The 22,225-nt window shown below is 37.3% G+C and overlaps 1 protein-coding gene across 1 annotated transcript in view; it reads right to left on the bottom strand.

The window, feature by feature from the left end:
- VEGFC (vascular endothelial growth factor C) overlaps nt 1-22,225 on the bottom strand; it is a 68,384-nt gene that overhangs the window by 11,775 nt on the left and 34,384 nt on the right. Inside the window, 2 exon segments of the mRNA XM_064712235.1 lie at nt 3,135-3,325; nt 5,292-5,505. Of these exon segments, the coding sequence (XP_064568305.1) occupies nt 3,135-3,325; nt 5,292-5,505 (405 nt within the window).

The following is a 22,225-nucleotide window of genomic DNA, read 5'->3' as shown; positions in this document are numbered from 1 at the left end:
AATATTAACAAAAAACATTTAGAACTTATATATCTCCCCCTATTAAAACTACCTATTATATCACTACAATAATTAATCTAACAGAAAAATGCATGGGAAAAGGTAGAAATTGTAATGTTGAAAACAACTGAATATTCTTGTGGCATATCTCTGAATTGTGAAAAAGAACACCATATACATCCCAAACTGGGCAAATAATTTCAAGCTGTTAACTTGTTTCCTGTGAGAAAATCTCCTCTAAATCTAATTTTGATCTGCTTGGATAGATGTTCTCCCTGGAGGGACTATAACTGTAACTGTGAGACAAGATGATTTAGGACCCTTACAACAAGTGTTCTGAAAGAAGCCAAAAAAATGTCCATCCTGACAGCCAAGAGGGAGAATGGGATGAAACAGTTCTTGGACATCTGCTCTCTGCTTCCCTTCAACCTACAAGCAAGTGTCTGTAGGTGGGGCATTAAAAAGTGCTGCTGAGGGACAGGCTGTAACTGCACCAGGTACTTCCACAATCCTTGAAACCACTCTTGAATTATTTGTGCCATGGAAACACAGAACAGCTGTTTGATAGCAAATCAGAGAAAAAATCCAAACAACCACACCACAAAATGAAAATCCAACCAGTCACATTTCCCAGAGATCCTTACCAGCCAAGCCACCAGCTAAAAACTGAGCTACTGCAGGCAGGAAAGGACCTACTGCAGTTTGTGAATTAGCCTAGGGAGCCTTCAAATATTGTCACAGATCTTGTACTGTACTTTATTAAGAAGTTGTCTCATATCCCAATCCTGCTTGTATGAATATCCCTTAGCAACTACAAAAACAGGTTTTGGGAAAAAATTGTATTAAAAACATAGCAGAATACATTTCTACTTTTCTCTCAATAAAGTTAAGTAGCTAGAAAGGAGTAACACAGCCTGAACGAGAAACTATTGACCTTGCTCTAGACCACTGCCACCAAGGCAATCTGGGAACATCTGATCTGGTCCATTCTGCTGGAAATCAACTATTTGCTCCCTATAAAAATAATTTCTGAGTTTAGTTCTTTCATTTTTAAGTAATTTTGATGAAAGCTGATATAATCTTTCTTTATATTTTAATGTCTGGAACCAATGCTAGAGGCTTGCCCCCACAGTAAGAACTCCAGCTAAAAAATTAGTTTCCCATTAAGCACTTTTTCTGCAGGGTGAACAGTATGAAGTTACCTTATGGAGTATTGCACAAAAAATAAAGCTAAAATTTGGTGAATATGAGAAAACTACTTGTACTCATTTATTTCAGGGAATTAAGGAAACTGTGGTGAAAATAGGTGTGTAGGGTACCTGAATTCCACAGAAGGTCTTGAATCCAATACTTTTTTTCTTTCTAATTCTCATCTGATACTGGTTAAACTGTGGTCATATAATTGTAAAAAATTTGAGATGGTGACAGATGAAGATATATAGCTATAGGTCTGTTCCTTTATTAAGGTTTCTTTTAAAACTGCATTCTGTCAAGGACCAGATAAAACTGGAAATCAGAAGCAAGACAGAAAACTCATAGATACATTCACTCGCTTTTACAGAATAAGTAAGAAAACAAAACAGTGTTATTGCCTCTTCTTTCTAGTAAGACCTTTAATATTTTCCTTTCCAGAGTCTCTCAAATCTTTAACTACTCTACATCAAATCATCACCAATAACATCAAGAACTTCAAAAAGAAACTCAGTGCTAAACATTTTCTACTGGGTAAAAAATTACTTTGCTCAACCGATATGAACAGTAAGATGAAGAGAAAGATTTGATTTAGCCCAAACTGACACAGTGCTCAAAAACCAGGAAATCTGTGTTATGTGGAACAGCTCTCTCTGTGATTAGATAATTCTTTATTTTGGTAAGCTAAATTTTACCAATACATGGAAAGAAAAAAAAAGTCCCACTTCTTGGGTTTTAAAATGAAATTTGTATTTGCATCTTTCAAGCAAGTGGAATTGAGAAAGTGGTTTCTCCTAATAATGAGAAAAATGGTAAAGCTTGAACAACATCAGTGTTGTAGTTGTCCTCACTTAAGCTATCTGAGCTACATTACTCCTGTGCAGTGTGGCTGTCTACCAGTAGCCTAAATTTAGAATTGAAAATTCTTAGAAAGATATACCATTTCAGACAGAGATTGGTGAGAAATGAGGGCAGAAAATGCACTCTACAAAACTAGTGGGTTTTGCTGTTTTCTTTGCATTCCCTTTGTAAGGGGACGTAAAGAAAATTCCCTAATTTCCCCTGAGAAAAGGCTCAGAGCACTAAGAAGCTTTTTGATAAAGGAGTGACATTTCTAAGGGCTTCAATTTTATAACTGGCTATGCAGTTTTTGGTCTTCATTATAAATATGTACTGCATCTTCAGGTAGATGAATCCTCTTGAAAAACGAAACAAGATTTACACTAAAAAGTGAAAAAGCCCACAACTAACAAAACCCCTACCAAATACTATAGCAACAGGATGATACCCTAGGAAATTATTTTAAGTATGACTATTTTTACATTATTTTTGAGGGAAATGTTGAGAGATAATAGTGATAATTCCTGTATCTACTTAGAATAATGTAGAATATGCTGCTTCAAAGGCAGCTCACAGGCTCAGTGCATGAACTCTGTACACTCCTACCTGATCCCTAACCCTGAACTTGAAGAACAAAACCTGCACATACATTGGAAGAAGATGCATTACAACAAAACAAAGAGGTATATAATGCTAATATGTCTTAATATAGAAAAACACCCTTCCTAAAAGGCTTTATTTTAAACATGTATCCTGCCTGCACATGTCCTGCAGCAGTCTACACTAATAAAATAACAGGCTAGTTTTCCATGGAGTGCTTGCCCCATAGAGGCATAAGGCAGATGAAAAAAAAGAAAAAGAAAGAATTAAGTTTCATGGATAATCTCAAAATTGAGAATCGGACATTTTTTCCCCTGAAAAATAAAAATATTTTGGTGACAAGAGCGTTAAACACGTTTTTTTCCCAGGTAGTAGTGTCTTCAGCTGTTTTTCCTGTGTATTTTGGAATCAACTACTTCCTTAGCAATAAGAAGGTTTAAATTATGCATGAACATAAATGTATTTGCAAGGAGTACAAGAACTGTAAAAGTGTGAGAACTTACTGTCTTGCTGATGTAATTTGTGCTGATATTCATACACTGAAGTCCTTCACTATTGCAGCAACCTCCACATCTGTAGATGGACACACATGGGGGTTTAAAGAAGGTGTTTGTAGTTGCTCCAAACTCTTTTCCCACATCCACACACACTTCACGTGGCGTGCACTGAGTTTTTCTCCATTCAGTATCGATACCTGCCAAGTTACAGGGAATTTCATGTTATAAATTAACTGTTTAAAATCAAAACTATCTTGCAGTAAATTAGGATTCCTTATTAAATTTTAAAACCAGAATATGAAATTCTAGAGTCACAGCCTTTAGTCAGTGAAACACACATCTCTCTCTCTGCTACCTTCTAGCTGATTTTTCTCCTTCATAGGGACATGACATATCATCATGGAGCAGATGAAAAGTCACAGAGGAACTAAAAGGGAATCCAACAGGCAGGGGAGACCTTAAAGCACAGAATCATAGCCTGGCTTGTGTGGGAAAGGACCTTTAAACGTCACCTGCCACCTAGTTCAACCCTCTTGTAATGAGCAAAGAGATCTTCAAGCAGATCAGGTTGCTCAGAGCCACCCAAACTTGAATGACCTTGGATGTTTCCAGGGATGGGGCATCTACTACCCCACTGGGCAACTTGTTCCAGTAATTCACCATCCTTACAGTAAAATTTCTCTTCCCTTTATCTAGTGTGAATCTACTTTCTTTAGTTTAAAATTATTACCCTTGCCCTGTCACAACAGGACCTGCTTAAACACCTCTCCTCATCTTTCTTACAAACCCCCTTTAGGCTCTGGAAGGCTGCTCTAAGAACTCCTGGGAGTTTTCTCTTCTCCAGCCTGAGCAGCCCCAGCTCTCTCAGCCCATCTTCGTAAGAGAGGTGCTCCAGCACTCTGAACATCCTCACAGCCCTCTTCTGGACCTGCTCCAACAGCTCCACATCCTTCTGGTGTTGTCCCCTGAGCTGGACACTGCGGGCACAGCGCTGCTGATGGGTCTCACTGGAGCAGAGGGAGGGGCAGAATCACCTCCCTCCAAGTGCTGGCCAGCAGCTGAAGCTGCACGTGTCCTTTCTTCACCTGGGGCAAGTCTCATCTTGAGTAAAGTCTGCACTGTAGCTCTGCACACTTCTGCAAAGTAATTCTAACCAGCCCCACACAGTACTTCACTCGGATATAATAGATTATAATCTAAAAATTTTTTATACTTAATGTGAAATTCATTTAAATACATGTTTAGTTGTTAACTAGAAGGGTATAATTTAAAGCAAAAGTATTTAGCAATTATGTATAGCATGTGATTTAATCTGATGGATGATTTTTGTGCCCAGATTATCCACATAAATTTGGGCAAAGACTTTGTATCATGTTATACAGCATTTTACTACATATAATCTTACACTGAACAGCCCTGAGACTTACAGCTGTAAGTTTATTCCCTTTTGGCACTAGAGTTTGGTAAGCTATTCAACAAAAATGGAAATTTTGCCTTATGTGGACTTTAAACTCTCCATTAAGGTACATGATTTCCAATATCCAAAAATACACCTCCTGCTATAAATCCTGCATTCTCTGCCTACAAGCACAGGCTTAAACTGTAAGTTAATACATTTTCATCCAAGCTATCTGAAACACTGAAAGGCATTCTAACACACTGGTTTGAAAACTGCTTTGCTTGTTTTAGTACAACATCATTACAACTATCCTCATGTAACATAAAGTTAAAAGTGGATTATTTGGCATTCCAAAGTCATAATGCATAAGAGAAGAAAGCACTACCAGCTGTGATGCAATTGCAGAAAATGAGAAGAAATAGTTCAATGAGCCCAACTCTTAGCATCCTCTTTGATTTCTGCAAAACTGTTATAGCCTCTATGAAGTAGGATTCCTTATACTTTTAAGACAAGCACTTCACTTTCTCTACTGAGCCAAGAAAGCACTTTTATACGATGGACATACCTAAAATATGTCTGCATTGATTTGTTTCATTATGAAAGGCTTACTATCAAAGATTTTCTACTATAGAAAGCACATCCTATCAAACTGCTGAGGTTGGCTTACTGACAATGCTTAGCTTTTAAAGCGTTTTTGACACAATTGAAACGCCTTCAGAATTTCATTTTTTGTGTGTTGGAACACACAAATATCCTGTACTTACTTTTCAGGATCTCTGCATTATAGTGCGCTGCAGCAAATTTCAGGGAATCATCTGATCTTGTGTCAAAGCTGGCGTGCTCCCTGTTGTGTTGCCAACCTCCTCTCCTCAACTGACATTTGAATATTTTCCAGTATTCCGGGTAAAGCACTGTCATGAGTTCATCCACACTGGACACAGACCGCAATTGCTCTTCCAGGTCTTTGCTTCCATGAGCCTGCCAAAGTAACATGCAGGATTAATTACTTTCTCTGGTACGCAAGGTTTGCTGGAAACTATCCTGAAAAGCAAGTCATGCATTGTAAAATAAAGGGGTCATCATCATAAAAACTGCTTCTGTCATTCAACACCAACATTACTATATTGACAAACAATGAAATGTTTTGCTTCTTCCACCACTTTTTTATCACTCTTGTAGTTCAAAATATCTGTGTGAGAAAGGAGCCTACACAATTAAGCCTACACAAACACAGTTTGCAGATGATATATATTATATTTTTAAAAAGCATTTTTATCCTGGAAAGGTAAGTTTTTGTGATGAAATTTTGAATGCTTGAATCCCCAAATACTTAAATGATGTTCAGATTATTTAATATCACATACTCCTGAAGTAACACTAATTATTTACCATTTAATCTCTTAGTCCCAGAAAACAGAAATTCCCAGAACTGCAAAACCAGTTAAAACAACCCCCAAAAAAACAAACAAAACACTAAACAAAGAAACTAAATCATGTTATTTAGTAGCATTCTAGGAAAAATCTTAATAAGCAAACTATATTATAAAGCACGACTTCCTAAATCAGTAGAACATGAGGATTTAGGTACCTTGAAGAGTGCAAACCTCACACTCCCTTGCTGTTTCAGGAGTAACCTTAAATCCTGTAATCCTGCTTTGTTATTCTCTGGCCTTTACACAAACTCATTGCAACTGTAGTTTTCTGAATGACTGAGATTTACATTCTATTTTATCGCTTATCAGAAAGATTCCTCTGTTCCTCTCAGATGAAGCACACCACATCAAAAGACTGGTGTTTACGCCCTGCTCATTTCTCATCCATGGATTGCTGACTTCTCAAAGGGAAAGGCAGTTTGGAGAAAGAGGAGTACTGAAGAACCTTTAGCCACCTTATCAGCCTATATGGCCCTTAGATGGCAGTATGAGACACAAAATACAGAGGTACACGAGTACAAAATCCGTCAACTGGCTGGAGACTCTCTACAGTTTACTATAAAATTGTTGCTCTACTCCAAAAACCTTTAAGAGTGTAAAACGTCTAAATGCAGAAATGCGAAGCTAAATGAACTGATATTTACAATTTCTTATTCGACTCTGCCACTAACAAAAAAATAAACTCTTTCAGTTCAATGATTTTGAACATTACATGAGTAAAACAGGTAGTTTAGAACTAGCCCAGCTGAATCAAAACTGCTCCTTGACTCACGGACAACTGCAAGGGTATAAAATGGCACGTGTGATTTCATCTAGTCCCTTATCTGGTGTCAAACACAGCAGAAACACCTCAGGATAAGGCAAATTCACAGAGCTCATTTCTGTAAACACAGCTATACACACAGAGCTGTGAAGAGGATGAGGCACTGAACCAGGTCACCCGGAGAAGCTGTAGATGTCCAATCCCTGGAACTGTTCAAGGGCAGGCTGGATGTAACTCTGAGCAACCTGGTGTAGTGAAAGATGTACTGCCCATGGTGGGGGGCCAAAAGTCAGATGATCCTTAAGGTCCCTTCCAACTCAGGCCATTCTGCGATTCTATTATTCCAATACCAATTATAAATTTGTTTAATTTGACAAAGTGTTATGAAGTTAAAAAAATGTTCTCACTTAAGCCTCACTAACCACAGTGCCCTTGCAGATGACTGTCCTGGGAGGTTTCAACAATCAAGACATCGTCTCAGAAATGTGCCCATACAGACCTTCATCTCTTTTCTTGTCACGATAGGAAGGTCCATCCCTGACCCAAGACAGGCATCAAGCAGATTCTGAGAGCTTTGACTTCATATTTAATGGTAACACAGAGAATTTCACTCCCCACCACCCCTGCTTCCTTGCAAGATGCCACTCAGGGTCTCAATCAGTGGGTCACAAACAAAAATCCAAGCTTAACAAGTAACTAATTTGGCGACTCGCTGCTTGCACCGCCTGAGAGGTGCGGAGTGCAGGGTTTGAGCAGCCTCACTCCTGCCAAACTGTTTCCTGAGGGTGCTGCAGCACATGGCCCTTGAGTAATGGGAAGCAAGTTGCTGCACCAGCACAATGCCAGTGTTGCAGATGTGCGTCTGCCACGTGATGGGAATAGGCATGGCACAGCGTGTATATCCTGTCACAAGGCTGGGAGCCAGGCTATTATGTAAAAGGCAGAGGAATAAAACCTGTGGTTAGCCATCCAGCAGCTGATCCTAGGAAGTCCTAGCAGATCATGCTGGTAACATGGAAAGAGAATTCAACCAAAGCTTTGCCACCTTTGATGAGTCCTTGAGCCTGCACAGCCCCTAGCAGACAAAATATCACTGGCTGCTGATGTTACAGATATTCAGAGTGCAGCCTAGAGCACCAGAAAAATAAGTAATGAAACTCAGTATTACTTTGTTGATAAGAAGTCAAGCATGAAGCAGGAAAGTGAAATTATTAGAAATAATGCATGCTGACTAATTCCTCTTTGGTCAGGCAATCAAGCTGCGTCTTTTCAGCTGGACACAAAATTTTTTGCACGTATATTAAATATGTACAAATAAAACTCAAAATAGAAGAAATTCATGGCTTTAATTAAGCATTGTATCAAATATAATAAAGTTTTATTTTACCCTGGATATTCCACAGGCCATAGTGCCATGTGCCTACAACTTGAGACAAGGCAGTCGTGGTTGTGTGTACAGATTAAGGAAGGAGAGGCTGGAGAGCAGCACTCTGGAAAGGGACCTGGAGGTCCTGGTTGATGTCAAGTTGAGTCGGCAGTGCCCTGGCAGGCCAACCCTCTCCTGGGAACATCAGGCAAAGCATCACCAGCTGGACAAGGGAGGGGACTGTCCAGCTCTGCTCTGCACCAGGGCAGCGTCACCTTGATTATTGCGTGCAGTTTTGGGTGCTTCAATATAAAAAAATAAATTTTAAAAAAATCAAGCTATCATCCAAAGTCTGGTGAAGGGTCTGAAGTTATTGAGAACACTTGGTTTGCTCAGTCTAAAGGAGACTGAGGGGAGACATCACTGTGGTCTTCAACATCCTCTCAAGGGGAAGCAGAGGGGTAGACATTGATCTCATCACAAAACCAGTGACAGGATTTGAGGAAATGGCATGAAGCTGAGTTAGGGGAGGTTTAGTTTGGATCTCAGGGAAAGCTTCTTCACCCAGAGAGTACTTGGGCACTGGAACAGGCTGCCCAGGGAAGTGGTCACAGCACTAAGCCTGTCAGAATTCAAGGAGTGTGTGGACAATGCTCTCAGGTACATGGTGGGACTCTTGGGGCTGCTGTGTGCAGAGCCAGGAGCTGTACTTCAATGATCCTGATGGGTCCCTTCCAGCTCAGCTCATTCTATGAGTCTCTGAGTACTCCCTTAATATAAACAAAAAGGAAAACAATTTCTGGAGCAGATATATAAAATTACTTTTAAAAAATTATCATTATTGCATCTGAAATATTTTCTGCTTAGCTTAATTTGCTTGTAAAGATGGCTTCAATTCAAATTTATACTATGGAAAAACAATCTGTTCACCAGAAGACTTTTGTTCTCTCCCTTCTTCCAATTTAGAAAGAAAAGGAGAAGGAAATTCATACATATACACTGCATCTAATGCCCAGAATTAGGGAGGGGAAAAAAAATTAAAAAAACACACAAACAAACAAAAACAAAACAAAAAACAACAACAACAAAAAAACTCCCTTGAAATGTTGCTTTTTCAATATGCTTACAGTGCTACCTTGAGATACAGATCAACAATCTCTTCCTATACATCTATGTATTTTTTAGCTGCAGTAAATTATTCTCATATTACTCTCATCTGTGGGAAACTGTTTAGAGGAACATATGTTTAAGGAACTTGTGACTTAATTTTGTAGAACAGCCAAACATCTTGTTGACATGAACATCAAATGAAATCTTAAGATCTGGATGATTATAAGAGTGTGTCCTGAACACAGGATAAGCATCAGATCATTAAGGATTGTTAGAAAGAGTTTCCTACTTTTTAAGGGAAGAATGAATTTGCTTCTGTAAATATAATAGTGGTCTGGAAACATTTTTGATTTTGTGCAAATTTTGGTAATTTGACAAAAATATACTGTCTTGGTCCATATCTTTTATTCTTTGCTCTTTTTAAATTATGCATTGGCTTATAGTGTGGGACACTGGATTTCCATTGCAAAACAATTTTGAGACTTAAACACATTTAGAATATATGACGACACAAAGAAAGTAACATTAACAAAAATGTACTAGAGATTAGAGGAGCTCTCATTTTTCATTCTTCTTATGCAAGTGCAGATTAGTGAAGTTCAGAAAGAAATATGGCTTGTAGCTGCACTTACTGCCACCAAGCTACTTCCAACCAACTTCCCAAATGTGAAGTTCAAAGGGAGGGGAAAAAAAGTAACAGAATGTTAGCACAGGTTGTAATAAGAGAGATTCTATGACTTTTAGGACTGAAGAATACTTTTTGATAAATTTAAACAGACAGTTGGTTTTCATATAATTACAGAGCACTCCTGATGAAATTGTGGACCAACTGCTTAAAGTTTTACTAGCAGGAAATAGAGCCAAGAGTGATTGCACAGGAAGGAGTTTTCTCTATCCCATGCTTTTCTATATTCTTGGCATTTTCAAGTCAGTTAAGGAATTGGGGTTTGAACTTTTTTTTTTAACCACCACCACTCCCTTCATAAGTGTTTATCCTCTCTGGTTGACCATTCTACTATTTTTTTGTCATTTTTAGCTATTATCAGTGTTGTCCTGCATGAACATCTGAAAATGCTAGAAGGTGTATTCTAGAGAAAGACACTGATTTAACCTTTGACTAGCCAAACACTACAAGATGATAGATGCTATTAAGCAAAATAACAACCTAAAAATACAAGTGTGAATGGAGAACACAATAAAGATACACTTCTCCATTTCAATAATTTCACATTTTTATAAGGAACAGGGGAAGTGCCAAATACATATAAATAAAGGTGCAAAGCTTGATGACAAGTGCTCTCTTGCTATTATTTAACTTCAGAATATTTCATTCTATCAAAGTATGTTTTTCACAACGTGGCTTTCCATTACATGGTATGCCCAGTTTTTCATAAAAATTACAGCTTCCAAGGGAAAGGGCAGGATACCAAATAGGCTCTATACCCATTAACAAAGTCAAATGTATAACAGATTTTCCATGCATTACATTACTTATCTTTCATATGTCCCCAGTGCTTGCCTCTATTATTAATAACAAAGGTCAGAACACTTAATATTTGGCAGCACGCTTGACACATAATTGATGGCGCAATATGCTATAATGGTACCTTATGTATCTGTCCTGACTACAGCTGTCAGCCCATTTCATTTTCAAGGATTTTGTGGACAATTCTGAAGAGGAAAATGCTGTCTATAAAGCCCCTGTTTTAAGATGCTTATATTCTGTATTTATTGATTGACTGAAATGGGTTAAAATCAAGGACTTAAATCTGAATGTTGAAATTACTGGTAAGCAAATGGAAATATTACAGAAGTATTTATAAACACTTAACTTGCATAATAATTTATTGCAATTTTCATGTATTTCAATGCTAGTATTTTTAGAAGTTGATGCCAATAAAAAAAAGAAAATATTTTAATTAAAAATTGTAGGTATAGTTAAGGATTAAATTCAACTTTTATGTCCACTTCTATGGTCTTACTAGAAAAGCCCTGATTTCGATCTCCCATGCACTCATTTGTCACCAGCAAACTTGGATGACTGTAGTTGAGAACTTTTGAGTTACCATTCAATACAGTAACAAAACAGAGCCTTACAGAAGCCAAACAGTAACAGTGAACATAAATTTTATTTCACATCACTTCAAATAGATGTGATGTGATATAAGTAGAAATAAGTAGAAAGACCACTGCAGTTAATATGAACTAAATCAAAACATCATGACAACAGCAGAGAGATTAGAATCAGTCTCTGCTCCAAAGAGCTTACAAAGCACATCAGACAAACATAAAAAGTAAGAATCAAGGAACAAAATAAATACATAAACAAATCAGTCTGAACTATATTTTGCTTTAAGTGACTTCTATTCACTATGGCATTTTAAATACTAAGAAAAACATCAGGACAAGAAAACAAATAAATCGGAGGAGTGAGGAATGTACAAACTAGATAGGCAAGGAAAAATAAATGAGTTTGCGAAGAAATTCAAAAGAATTTGTTAAGAAGGAAGAAAAAGACATTGACTATAAGGATAAACTTAAGACTAGAGAAGTGTCACTTCTATATTATATATCATGTATTTTTTCTCTTGTTTTGACCATTTTTTTGAGAGGAAGATCATAAACTGGTAGAAAATCATCCTAGGTTTATACTACTTAATATTGCTCCTCCAGTTCATAAGTACAAGTATTTAGGCTAAGGTAATCAGTAATGCAAAATTTCCATGTTAAGGGAAATTAAATTTTATGCATGTCAGCATTTTTATGGCAATATTTTATTTAGATATTCTTAGGCAATGCTGGAACAATATCCAAGTTTATAGATTTGCATAAGGGTAATTACGTTAAGTCCTTTAGTCAAACATTTAGCTGTTGCTGAGGTTCTGAAAAATGCTTCTGGGCTGGTACTTATTCGTCAAGTACCTGCATTCCTCAGTGGTTCTCAACCTTTACTAAAAAAATGCAGGTACTTTCATATATTCAATGGGAATTACTTATGACAATACCCTTTTTTTAATCCGAGTTCCCTGGGATGCAGAGAGAAAAGAAAAAAAAAATCTAGTTGCTTTCTAGAGCAGCACTGTAGGCTGCTGCGTGATTGCTTTAGAAACTCATTTTGGACAGCTTGTTCTCACAGGTTTCTACAAACTTGGGCAATCAATACCATTCCTGACTATAACAGAGAGCAGTTTTCAGAACAAGGATTTGTGGCACCTTAGCTAGACTCCTTTTCTGGAAGAAATTTCACAACTAGATTATAGTAACAGGAAAGGTTTTGTTCTCACACACTTCAGCCTGATCTTTCAAAAAAGGTCAAAGGCTGCAAACATGTGGGATAACCCTTTGCTGTCTAAGCGCAGCTTCATCTGCATTGTTTAATTGATTCTAAGGCTTGTACTGAAGCTTCCAGCTAGCATTACAGACAGATTTGGAATCAATAAGGATTTGGATTATTGCTGCTGAAAGGCTTACATCTGATTAAACCTCAGCGACATCAGGCAGTGCAATCAGTACCAGATGAGATTTGTGCATTATTCTCTTGGTCACCAGCAGCTCCAGTGACCAGTGGTGACAAATGTGCGCAGCATCATGCACGTCCAGATGCACGACCAGAAGAAAGGGGAAGCTCTTTGTAAGTAAAAAACATTTGTAAAGTGAAAACAGAGGACAACACTGTGATGATTGCTGGGACATCAAGGTGGTGAAAGGCACAGACCCCTGCCAGGAAGGACAGAGCTAACAGAATGAGAATGCCAGCAGCCTCTGCAACGCTCTGCAACCCAGCCAGGTTCTGGTGCTGATTGCGTGCGCTGCCTCTACAAGACATCTGGGTGGCTGTCACATGGCAGCTCCGCAGAATCTGACACATTATAAAAACAATATGTTCATTTTGAATGCTTTTAAGCAACTTTTAACTAACATTGAGAGAAGGAAAGCACACAATTCTGAAAAGAAAAACTTGCACTCCTGCTAGAAATCTTCTCATTAAAATACCTAACTCTCTCAGAAAAAGATAAAATGCCAGTTAAGCTTTTTTTTTTTTTAATATGGTCTGAATATTGCTGTTTTTTCAAAATACTCTGTAACCTTGTTTTCCTTTCAGCAGTCACATGTAATCCATCAAAATCAGTATAACAGAATAAACTATCAGGCCTTTCAAAGAAGGTTGCTTATTCTCAGTCTTTGCTTAGCTTTCACTGGCATTGCTTTTATTAACAACTATCATTAGCTTTGTCAAAAAAATCCATACAAACATAGAGTCCTTTTTTGAAGAAAATTATTAACATGCTAGCACTGCAATGAGCTGCAATCCTGAGAAAGTGCAACACTGGCAGTGAGAATTAAAAACTTTCTCAGTATCAAATGGAGGGTTACTAAGTGGAGAGGTAAGGGGTAAATTCATTTTAAATGAATTTAAATGAATTTTAATTTGAATGCCAGCACATTCTGAGACACCGTCTGAACACAGTACCTGCTCTACATGAGTACATCCCAGATCCCAGTTAGTCAGTGAGTAGGAGCTCTGGCTGTGTATCAAGGGACTGGCTTCAAGAAGGCAGTGGGTAGTTTTTACATCATGTTTTCTATTCTGCAGGACAATCATTCACACATGAAGGTTTCATAAGGGCAGGAATAATAAATTGCACATTTGTAATAACATTTCTGAGTTATGCTGAACACATAGGTTCTCACTGTGATGAGACTATTTAGTTTATAATTCAACACCTTTGCTTATTCTTGAATTTTTGAAAACGCAGTCACTTATAGGAGGGAAGTATTACATGAACACACCGTGTCTTATTGTTGAATAATTTCTCTCACTACTAAGTAACTGCCCTTTTCACCAAGTTTTTAAAATCACTATTTGGAACACTGAGAAAATATAATTAATCCATGGTCTAAATATTTAGCAACAGGTCACAGAAATTTCTAGAATTAGTTATACTTTTAAAATGGTTCATAAAACAAATAATTTCACAGGCCATGAAAGTACATCATTGAATTTCAAAGACAAACTTGAACTTTATTCCTAAACAAATGTCTTAATCTAAAAAGACCATGATTTCTGTTTTGTTAAACAAATCTTGCACAGTTTACAGATCTGTACAGAATTATTAATTACAAGACCACCTACTTTGTCACTATTAAAAAAAAATTCCAGCCATAAACACAACACACTACTTAAAATTCAAAAATAACTAAAGAAAAGTGAGCACGTAATAACACAATAATTCTATTTTAAAAAAATCTTAGTTTTTGTATCTATGAAAGATACAAAACAAATAAAGGGGCTCAGAAACCTGTGCATTTTATTTCATTTTAGGTTTTCTAAGTGTATGTCATTAAAATTATATTATTATTGGCTTATGCTATTTAGCATCGTGTTTTTTCAGTTAATTTGACACAAGTCTATTTAATAAGCCAAAGTAACACACCAGACTAACATATCAGACAGGTTTTGGAAATGAAGCTATTAAATTGTGAGATTTCATTAATAAAAAAAGTACCAGAAGAAGCTTTTATTTTTTTATCAAGCTATTACTTAAATATTTTATGTAAAGGATCTCTGCTAATCCAGGCAAAAAGAAACAGATAATCTGAATTTTTTTAGCCTGAGTAGTTACACAATTCAGAGGACCAGCTACCCACAACCTACTTGAGCCTAACCTGATAATTTGTGTTGGAAATTTGTTCTACTCTGAATTCTGTGTGAAATACCCTTTGGACCACAACTTGACATCTGTAACAGATAAGTTATGCAGAGACAAACCCCTTTGTTTAGACATTGAGCCTGTAATACTTTTCTTTTCCTTTTTGCTTTCCCTGATTGGCAAACTTCATTGCAAACTACAGTATAGAAAATCAGTAGTTCTGTGGAGCTGTCGCACCTGTTCAGAATGATGGGGAAGAAAAAATAAAAATAAAAAACAACAAGGGTCTTTGATCACAAGATGAGAAATCATGCTTTTGTACCACTAAAGGAGAAAGCTTACTGCACCATGTAAAACCTGACAGGTATTAAGAGATTTGCCAGCAAGGCATGAGAGATAGGGAAAGGCAAATGAAACCCTGAGAATGGCAAATCCAAGAATTAAATTGAAACTTGGTCAGAATTCCCTTTCATGCAACTAAATCAGGAGAAATGTGTATGTTGCCCATTATTTTTGGCTTAAATTATTCTGAATAGCGTATTGTACAGCAATGTTACTTAAAAAGGATCAGGGAACATCAGCAGTATTAAAACAGATCCTAATTTACACTGACAGGACATAGAGTAATCCAATGCTGAACACAGTATGCTATCAGAAGAGTTTTTGAATGAGGCTTGACTCCAGAATGAAGTTATTGCAAGAAGTATGCCCTGAGGACTCAACTTCCATTGAATGGCAAGACATATAACCCCTGATGGAAGACACAATATTGCATCTTGTAATCCATCATAATTGCCATTAGCTGAAACTTGTCCTACACCACCTTGCTGAGCTGCCTCCATTCTTATCCAGGCCCAGAAACTAATGAAATATAGATTAATATGGATTATATATATTAAAAGGAGGAATACAGAGAGCAGGAGAAAGGGAGAAAGAGGGTCTAGTTATTCCAGGTCTGTAGAAAGATGTAAGGGAAGATGTTTGAAATTAGGTTAAGCATAGGCATAAACTCTACTGTTATACTGAAATATTTACTAAGGATAATCTTTTTATCTGCTCTTAGAAGTACATAATTTTTTTAATTTAAAAGAATGGGTTTGGTCATTGCATTGTAGTTACTCGGTCACAGAGTCTTGAACAGAAGAATTTTAGGTAAAGAAACCCAGTCAGATTTGTGACATGAAAATAGGAACAGAAGAAGAGTTAAGGGAGTAAAAGCGTGTTGGTACTATGACTGTGTAACACCCATCTCCAGCTTGGAGCACCCTGGGATTTTATTTTTCAGCAGGAAAGGTGCACATCTTGAGTTGACAGATTCTGATACAAAAAGCAGGAAAAAAAACCAACAAAAGGCTCTCAACTTCCTGGAAAAAAAAAATAGATCCTATAATTTTCATTATCTTCAAAATTAAAGGTTCTGGAGGTTTTCTTAGATTTTAGCAGGAGAAACCGTCAAAGCAGGAGAACTTATGCAGAGAGAAATTTCAAATTCTCCAGCACTACTGGCAACCTTTCAGGAATTGCTTCTCAAAGCATATGAAACTACTTCCTAAAGACAATCTGGAGAGATTACTTATAATGGTTTTCATATAAAACCATGATGGAATTATGTGCACACAAAAATAATGCAGTAGAAGAATTCCTTTGACTTTTTTCCCCAATAGCTTATGGCACGTACCACAAAGCATACACATGTATTTACAGGATTGCAGTCCTGGACACTGGAATTTTGGACACACACTTAGTAATACCAAGAGCCTATTGTAGTCACAGAGGTCACCATTTACAGGACCAGACCATGAAACAATTTCTGTTTGTTCTTGTATGTTTCTAACATTTCTTTTACTGGGAACTGCAATTTCCTCAATGCTTTAAGAACAGTCTTTTTCAAACAAAGTAGATTCAGACACAAGGAACACATGTCTCATTAGAGTAACTGGCAGTGAGAATGACATTTCTGAATTAAATTTTGCTTCAAAAGAAAGTGTTTTGTTGATTTTCAAATTTATTTGAACTAGGATCACAAAAGAAGGAAAAATGTAAATGGATGAATTTTAAGAACATTTTGTTTCACACTGAAATAGTTCTAAAATGATTTGGAGAGCAATTATAATTTTAACTCTATAAACACATAAGGCAAATGTTATTAGATATTTTTATGAATTTAACTAGAGGATATTTCTGATACTTCACACAATAATCTCCCATGCTCTTTTACATTTAAGAGAAGTCAAATAGCTGCCTTTCAATTATAAGTGCCAAAACTTGAACAGTATCTATTAAATTCCTGTTTTTCCTGAGAAGGAAAGGAACAAAGAACACAGAACTTGCTGTTTCAAAAGACTTAGATTACAGAAGTGTTGCCTTAATATGTCTCTTTGCAATTATTTGCATTCGTCATTTGGATCCATTAGAACTTAAACTATGGCATAACTGTATTTCTTTTTTGAGCTGCCATTAAAATTGACTGTGCCTTTAAACAAATGTGCCCAGATGCTCTGGGTACAGCTAATCACAGGCACAAAGGCCCAGTCAAGGTCAGGCTGCAACTTTGTCTCTAATTGCCTGGTTATACATTCCTTGTTCACGCAAATCTTCTACTGACTTCAATGGGATTTTTGTTTAGTGAGGATTACAGGATTCAGCCTCCTAGCTTAACTACTGCATCCATACATCGCTGTGTGTAATATGCTTCAGTCCCTACAGTTACAGTATCTGTAGTTTTACCAGCCCTAAATATCATGTTGAGCTTTTTAAGACTTTCACCGTTCCAAAGCCCTAAAATGCAGTTTCTGTTTTTAATCCTTTTCTTTTTTTGGCTCTTCCACAGTCACCACTATTGGACTTTAAATAATAGTTACCTGGAAGCCCATCTTTGTCTTACTGCTGCTATAATTTTCATTTCAAACATTCTAATTTGCTTTCTAAACCTACTGACAGAACTACTGTATCAGCCATTGTGCTAAAACATAAAGACAGCATGTTTCCTACTAGGTTGCATTTCAGGTCCTTATTAAAGCAATCTGGTGATTTTTTCATGATCTTAACAGTGCCTGTAATAGCTTTTGTTGACTTCTCTAAACATTTTTGCTTGCCACAGCATGTTTGCATTATTAATTCCCAATTCCATTTTTTTTACATGTTTACATCAGGTTGCTTTGCAGTCTTCCTAGTTTACTCCCCAACATATGTCCATGAAGCATTTTTCCATCCTTATACAAACACCACAATCTAGACAAAGTGCATGCCATCATTTTTTATCAGACCAGCTGTACAACTGAAAGACAAGGGTGTTTCTATGTTGTCAGTTCAGGCCTGTTGGTCTCTTCCTCATCCAAACTGAACACATGAGGAAACCCAGATACAGCTGACAAGACAGTTCACCCCAGTGCCTGATTCTAACAGCACAAAACAAAACACCATGAGCTTGTCCCCAGAACATCCCAGCTGCTCTAGCAAGAAAAAACCCTTTTTGTCACCTCCTGAAGCATGCAACCTGCAGTATCACACTACACAAAGACCTTTCCAAGGGGCTGAAGCACATACTTTGACAATTTAAAATCAAAAATACACTCAAAACCCCAAAAAACCCCAAGTTTCTCTGAACTGATAGACCCTCCAAAGCAACAAAACCAGTAATTATGTCTCAGAGACATTAAACAGGAGCTGAGGGTACTGACAAAATGCTCTGACAAGTGTGTATGCTCATCCTGCTCTGGGCACCATTGACATTGGGCAGACCCATACCCAAGGGGCCTGAGGGCTCAAGTTTGCTCTCTACTACAATCCACAAAGCTCACCTAGATAGAGCCTTTCCTTCCTTAAGAAATGCCATGAACATGAGATACATCTGGTGCAACCCTTGCCAAAGCCTTGATTAACTCCTAACACCTCCCAAAGCAAAGCCTCTGGCACATGGACTCCCTGGAAAGTGAAAACAGATCAGTGAAACTACAGGACAGCACATATAATTACAGCTCAGTAACTTCCCCATGCATCTCATATCACAACAAAGCCAAGCAGCTTCAGAGGGCTACAGTTTAGTCTAATCAAATTTATTGATACATGTTAAATCCGTGTTGCGTTTGTGTATTTACCAAATAAATTTTTATTAGGAAATGGGCTTTTCTCCATACTCCCTCTCTACGCAAGGTCTTTGTGGAAATGTAGCTACCTCAAACTCTATGACCCCTGGATTCTAAACTATCTGCTGGATTTAAGAAAAAAGCATTAATTCTGGAAGACTTTATACGTCACAAACTTAGCCCCTGTCATTGCAAACACTTCAAGCAAAATACCAAAAATAACCCAAGCAAAGCTGTCCAGGTAGAAAGTCAAGTACTCACTGGTCTCACCATAAGGAACCCTTACTTGACTGTCTCACATCCTCTGAACTCCCTCACACTTGCAGTCCTACCTCGGGTCATGCTATTTATGCTCTTGTTCTCACTGATGTCATCTCCATTTTTGCAGCATGACACTTTTGATAGAGATATAGGAAATCTTATGTTAGAGAATTATTTGTGAAGAAAAAATTAATTATTTCTTTTTCTACTGATTAGAAAGATGTGCTGGTGAGCACTCAATATTTTAATTATATTAAACATTTAGATTTTTAGACCTATAGACTTTGTTCCCACCAAAACCCGAGCTCACATGGGTCCTTGGGTAACTTCAAATGTTTCTGCTAGCCTCAATTCTAAATATTAATTTCTGACTTCTGAGCAATATGTCAACTGTGAGCCAAAGACTGAGAAACTGAGTTCATTGATTTTTGTCTTATGAAAGGCCAATACTCCAATATGCTTTTAAAAGCATGTTACTGAAATTTGAACAAAATTTCTTGAGCAGCAATTTTGAAGAATTGCTTACCTGAGGACCAGAAGCATAAACTAAAGTGACACAGTGGGTAAAGCATATTCATTTAGTTAAAAAGTCTCTAGTGAGTTGCAAGCAGCAGCAAATATATAATTGCTGCTCAAGGTTTGCAGTTTCTGTGACATCACTATAGGAGTGATAAGAATACTATTTAATGGCATCCACTTTCAAGGTTACCTTATGTTCCCACAGAGTTGGAAGCAGTCACTGCCAAATGACATACAAGCTGGTATTTGTCATGCTTGAAAGGCACATGCTAGTCAGAAGATTGTATCAGCTATTTACTTGAAATGCAAAAGAGCACTTAACTCCCACTGACAAAAAAGGGATGCAAACTCTGTAAGTTCATGACACTGCTGCAGTCACCAGGTGCTAGCCTCATGCAGAAACAGTAGCTAACTTCTGGAGCTCCAGCACCAGCCATTGTACTCTTTTTGCCCTGGCATACACAGCTACAGTGAAGAGCACAGCTAATTTCCAGGTGAGGTACAGATCAGTACAGATCCGCCTGTGGGCTTTGCATAAGGATTTCTTACCCTTCTTCAGTATCATAGTGCTCTGTCCCATCAAATAAGGGAGGCTGGATAACCCAGCAGAGAAATGCAGTTCAAAGTCCAGACTGCTGGAATTTACATAAAAGCCATGTTAACTCACCATCCTCTCTGTAAGCAACATGAAGCACACACATGGAAAGTATGAATTAGAACTGGTCAATCCAAATTCTGGAAGGTAACAAAATGCATGTTACCCAGCCAATAACTGCATGTTTTCAAACTGAACTCAAAACCACGTCTTTTCTCTGAAGTGAAATTCTTGTGTGTCTTATTTTGACCTTCTTTCAGTAAAGCCTGCACTAAGTCATGGTCCTTTGCAGCCTGCACTCAGAACAGAAAATAATTCTCTGAAGTGTCCAGATACATACTTTCCATTCTTGGCCTTTTTCAGATTTCCAACAAATACTCAGCATTTAAGGATGGATCCCTGTTCTCTGCAGCCACATGTGGCTAGCTTCCTGAGCTCAATGCCAACATTTCCTTAGAGCATTCCTTGCATGAGTTGCCTAAAACTTCTCCCCACCATCTTTAAGACCAAATGACACATGTACTAAAGTCTCCCAGCTCTGACTGTCAAAGCTATTTGTGCTTACTGATTCTGCCCACAGATAGACTCCAGTGCTGGCAGACTCAGCACCCTTCTTAGGGAAAGGCTAAGTGATCCTTCTCAGGGCTAAACACACTTGAAGGTAGTTTTGAAGAGCACACGGACGTTCCTTATATGAACAGCAACATTTCATGATACTCTCCCTGTACAAAATTAGTACAAAAAGCACATAGTAATCACTTTAGTACAAAATCACACAGAAGCTGCAGCAAACACATGGAAAAGGAAGCAATAAGTCTTCAGTTCCTAGAGCTTTCCCAATGCAAGTACACACTGAAGCCCCATGTGAATTCACTGAGATAGCCATGTCAGGCAAACAGGCTAGCATGCAGAATTATACCTATTTATTTATTATACCTATTTATACCTCCAAATTCAAAGCCAAAGAACTTCTGAGAAAAACAAACAGAAAGCAATCTTTAACTGACTATACCAATATTCCTGGCAAAAGGCCTTACATCTGCTAATAAAAGGTAGAAGTTACACTTGGTATCATATCCTGAATCAGAAGGTATAGTATATCAAAAAGATGTCGATTTGCCATTATATTAAAAGTGACTGCCTCAGGATTTATACTTAATCCAGTTTTCAGAAAGCATGAGCTATTCTAGATAGAAACAGATGTCAGAAAATGCACTGTCAGACAGAAAATATGGCACATTATTCTAAAAAGAGGCTTATGATTTTTTCAAATAAAAATTAAAAAGACAATTCAATATAGTCAAATCCAGCAGAGGTATAAATGGCATATAGTTTTATGTGTGTTCTTTCATGACTTCAGATTTATCACTGGCATATTAGTGACTCTGATTTTCATGATTTAGATATATTACTGGGTCACATGGCAGTATTTTTGAAAGTAAGGGAAGAGTTAAAAACTTAGAAATATAATTTTAATTTAAAAGTCTTTCAGATTTATGAGCCTTGTCAGGAAGGGGGAATGTGTGTAGGTTTTTTGTTGTTTTGGTGGTTTTTTTTGGGGGGGGGGGAATATTCTTTTTTTTGTTGTTGTTTGTTTTGTTTGCTTTCTTGTGGCCAACTAGTACTTTTTACTTTCTAATCCTCCTAGAACAACATATTGGAAAGGTCCCCAACAGTCATCTAGTCAACATCCCAATCAAACTTCCAAAGACAAAAAAATTCAGAATGTCTCTAAAAAACTAGTTCTATTGCTTAATCATCCCCATAGACAATATATTTTCTTATTATATCCTTTGGAAGCCTCTCCTGCTTCAAAATACAATAATTGTCTCTGGTTTTAAGCCTGTGCATGTCAGTGAAAAGCCTGGTTCCAAAGCTGAAGTAACCTGTAAGTGGAAGACCACTATTTGGTGCC

Source organism: Zonotrichia leucophrys, chromosome 4, assembly GCF_028769735.1.
Source record: "Zonotrichia leucophrys gambelii isolate GWCS_2022_RI chromosome 4, RI_Zleu_2.0, whole genome shotgun sequence".
NCBI classification, from domain to species: domain Eukaryota; kingdom Metazoa; phylum Chordata; class Aves; order Passeriformes; family Passerellidae; genus Zonotrichia; species Zonotrichia leucophrys.
This window is presented reverse-complemented; position numbering and strand designations above follow the sequence as displayed.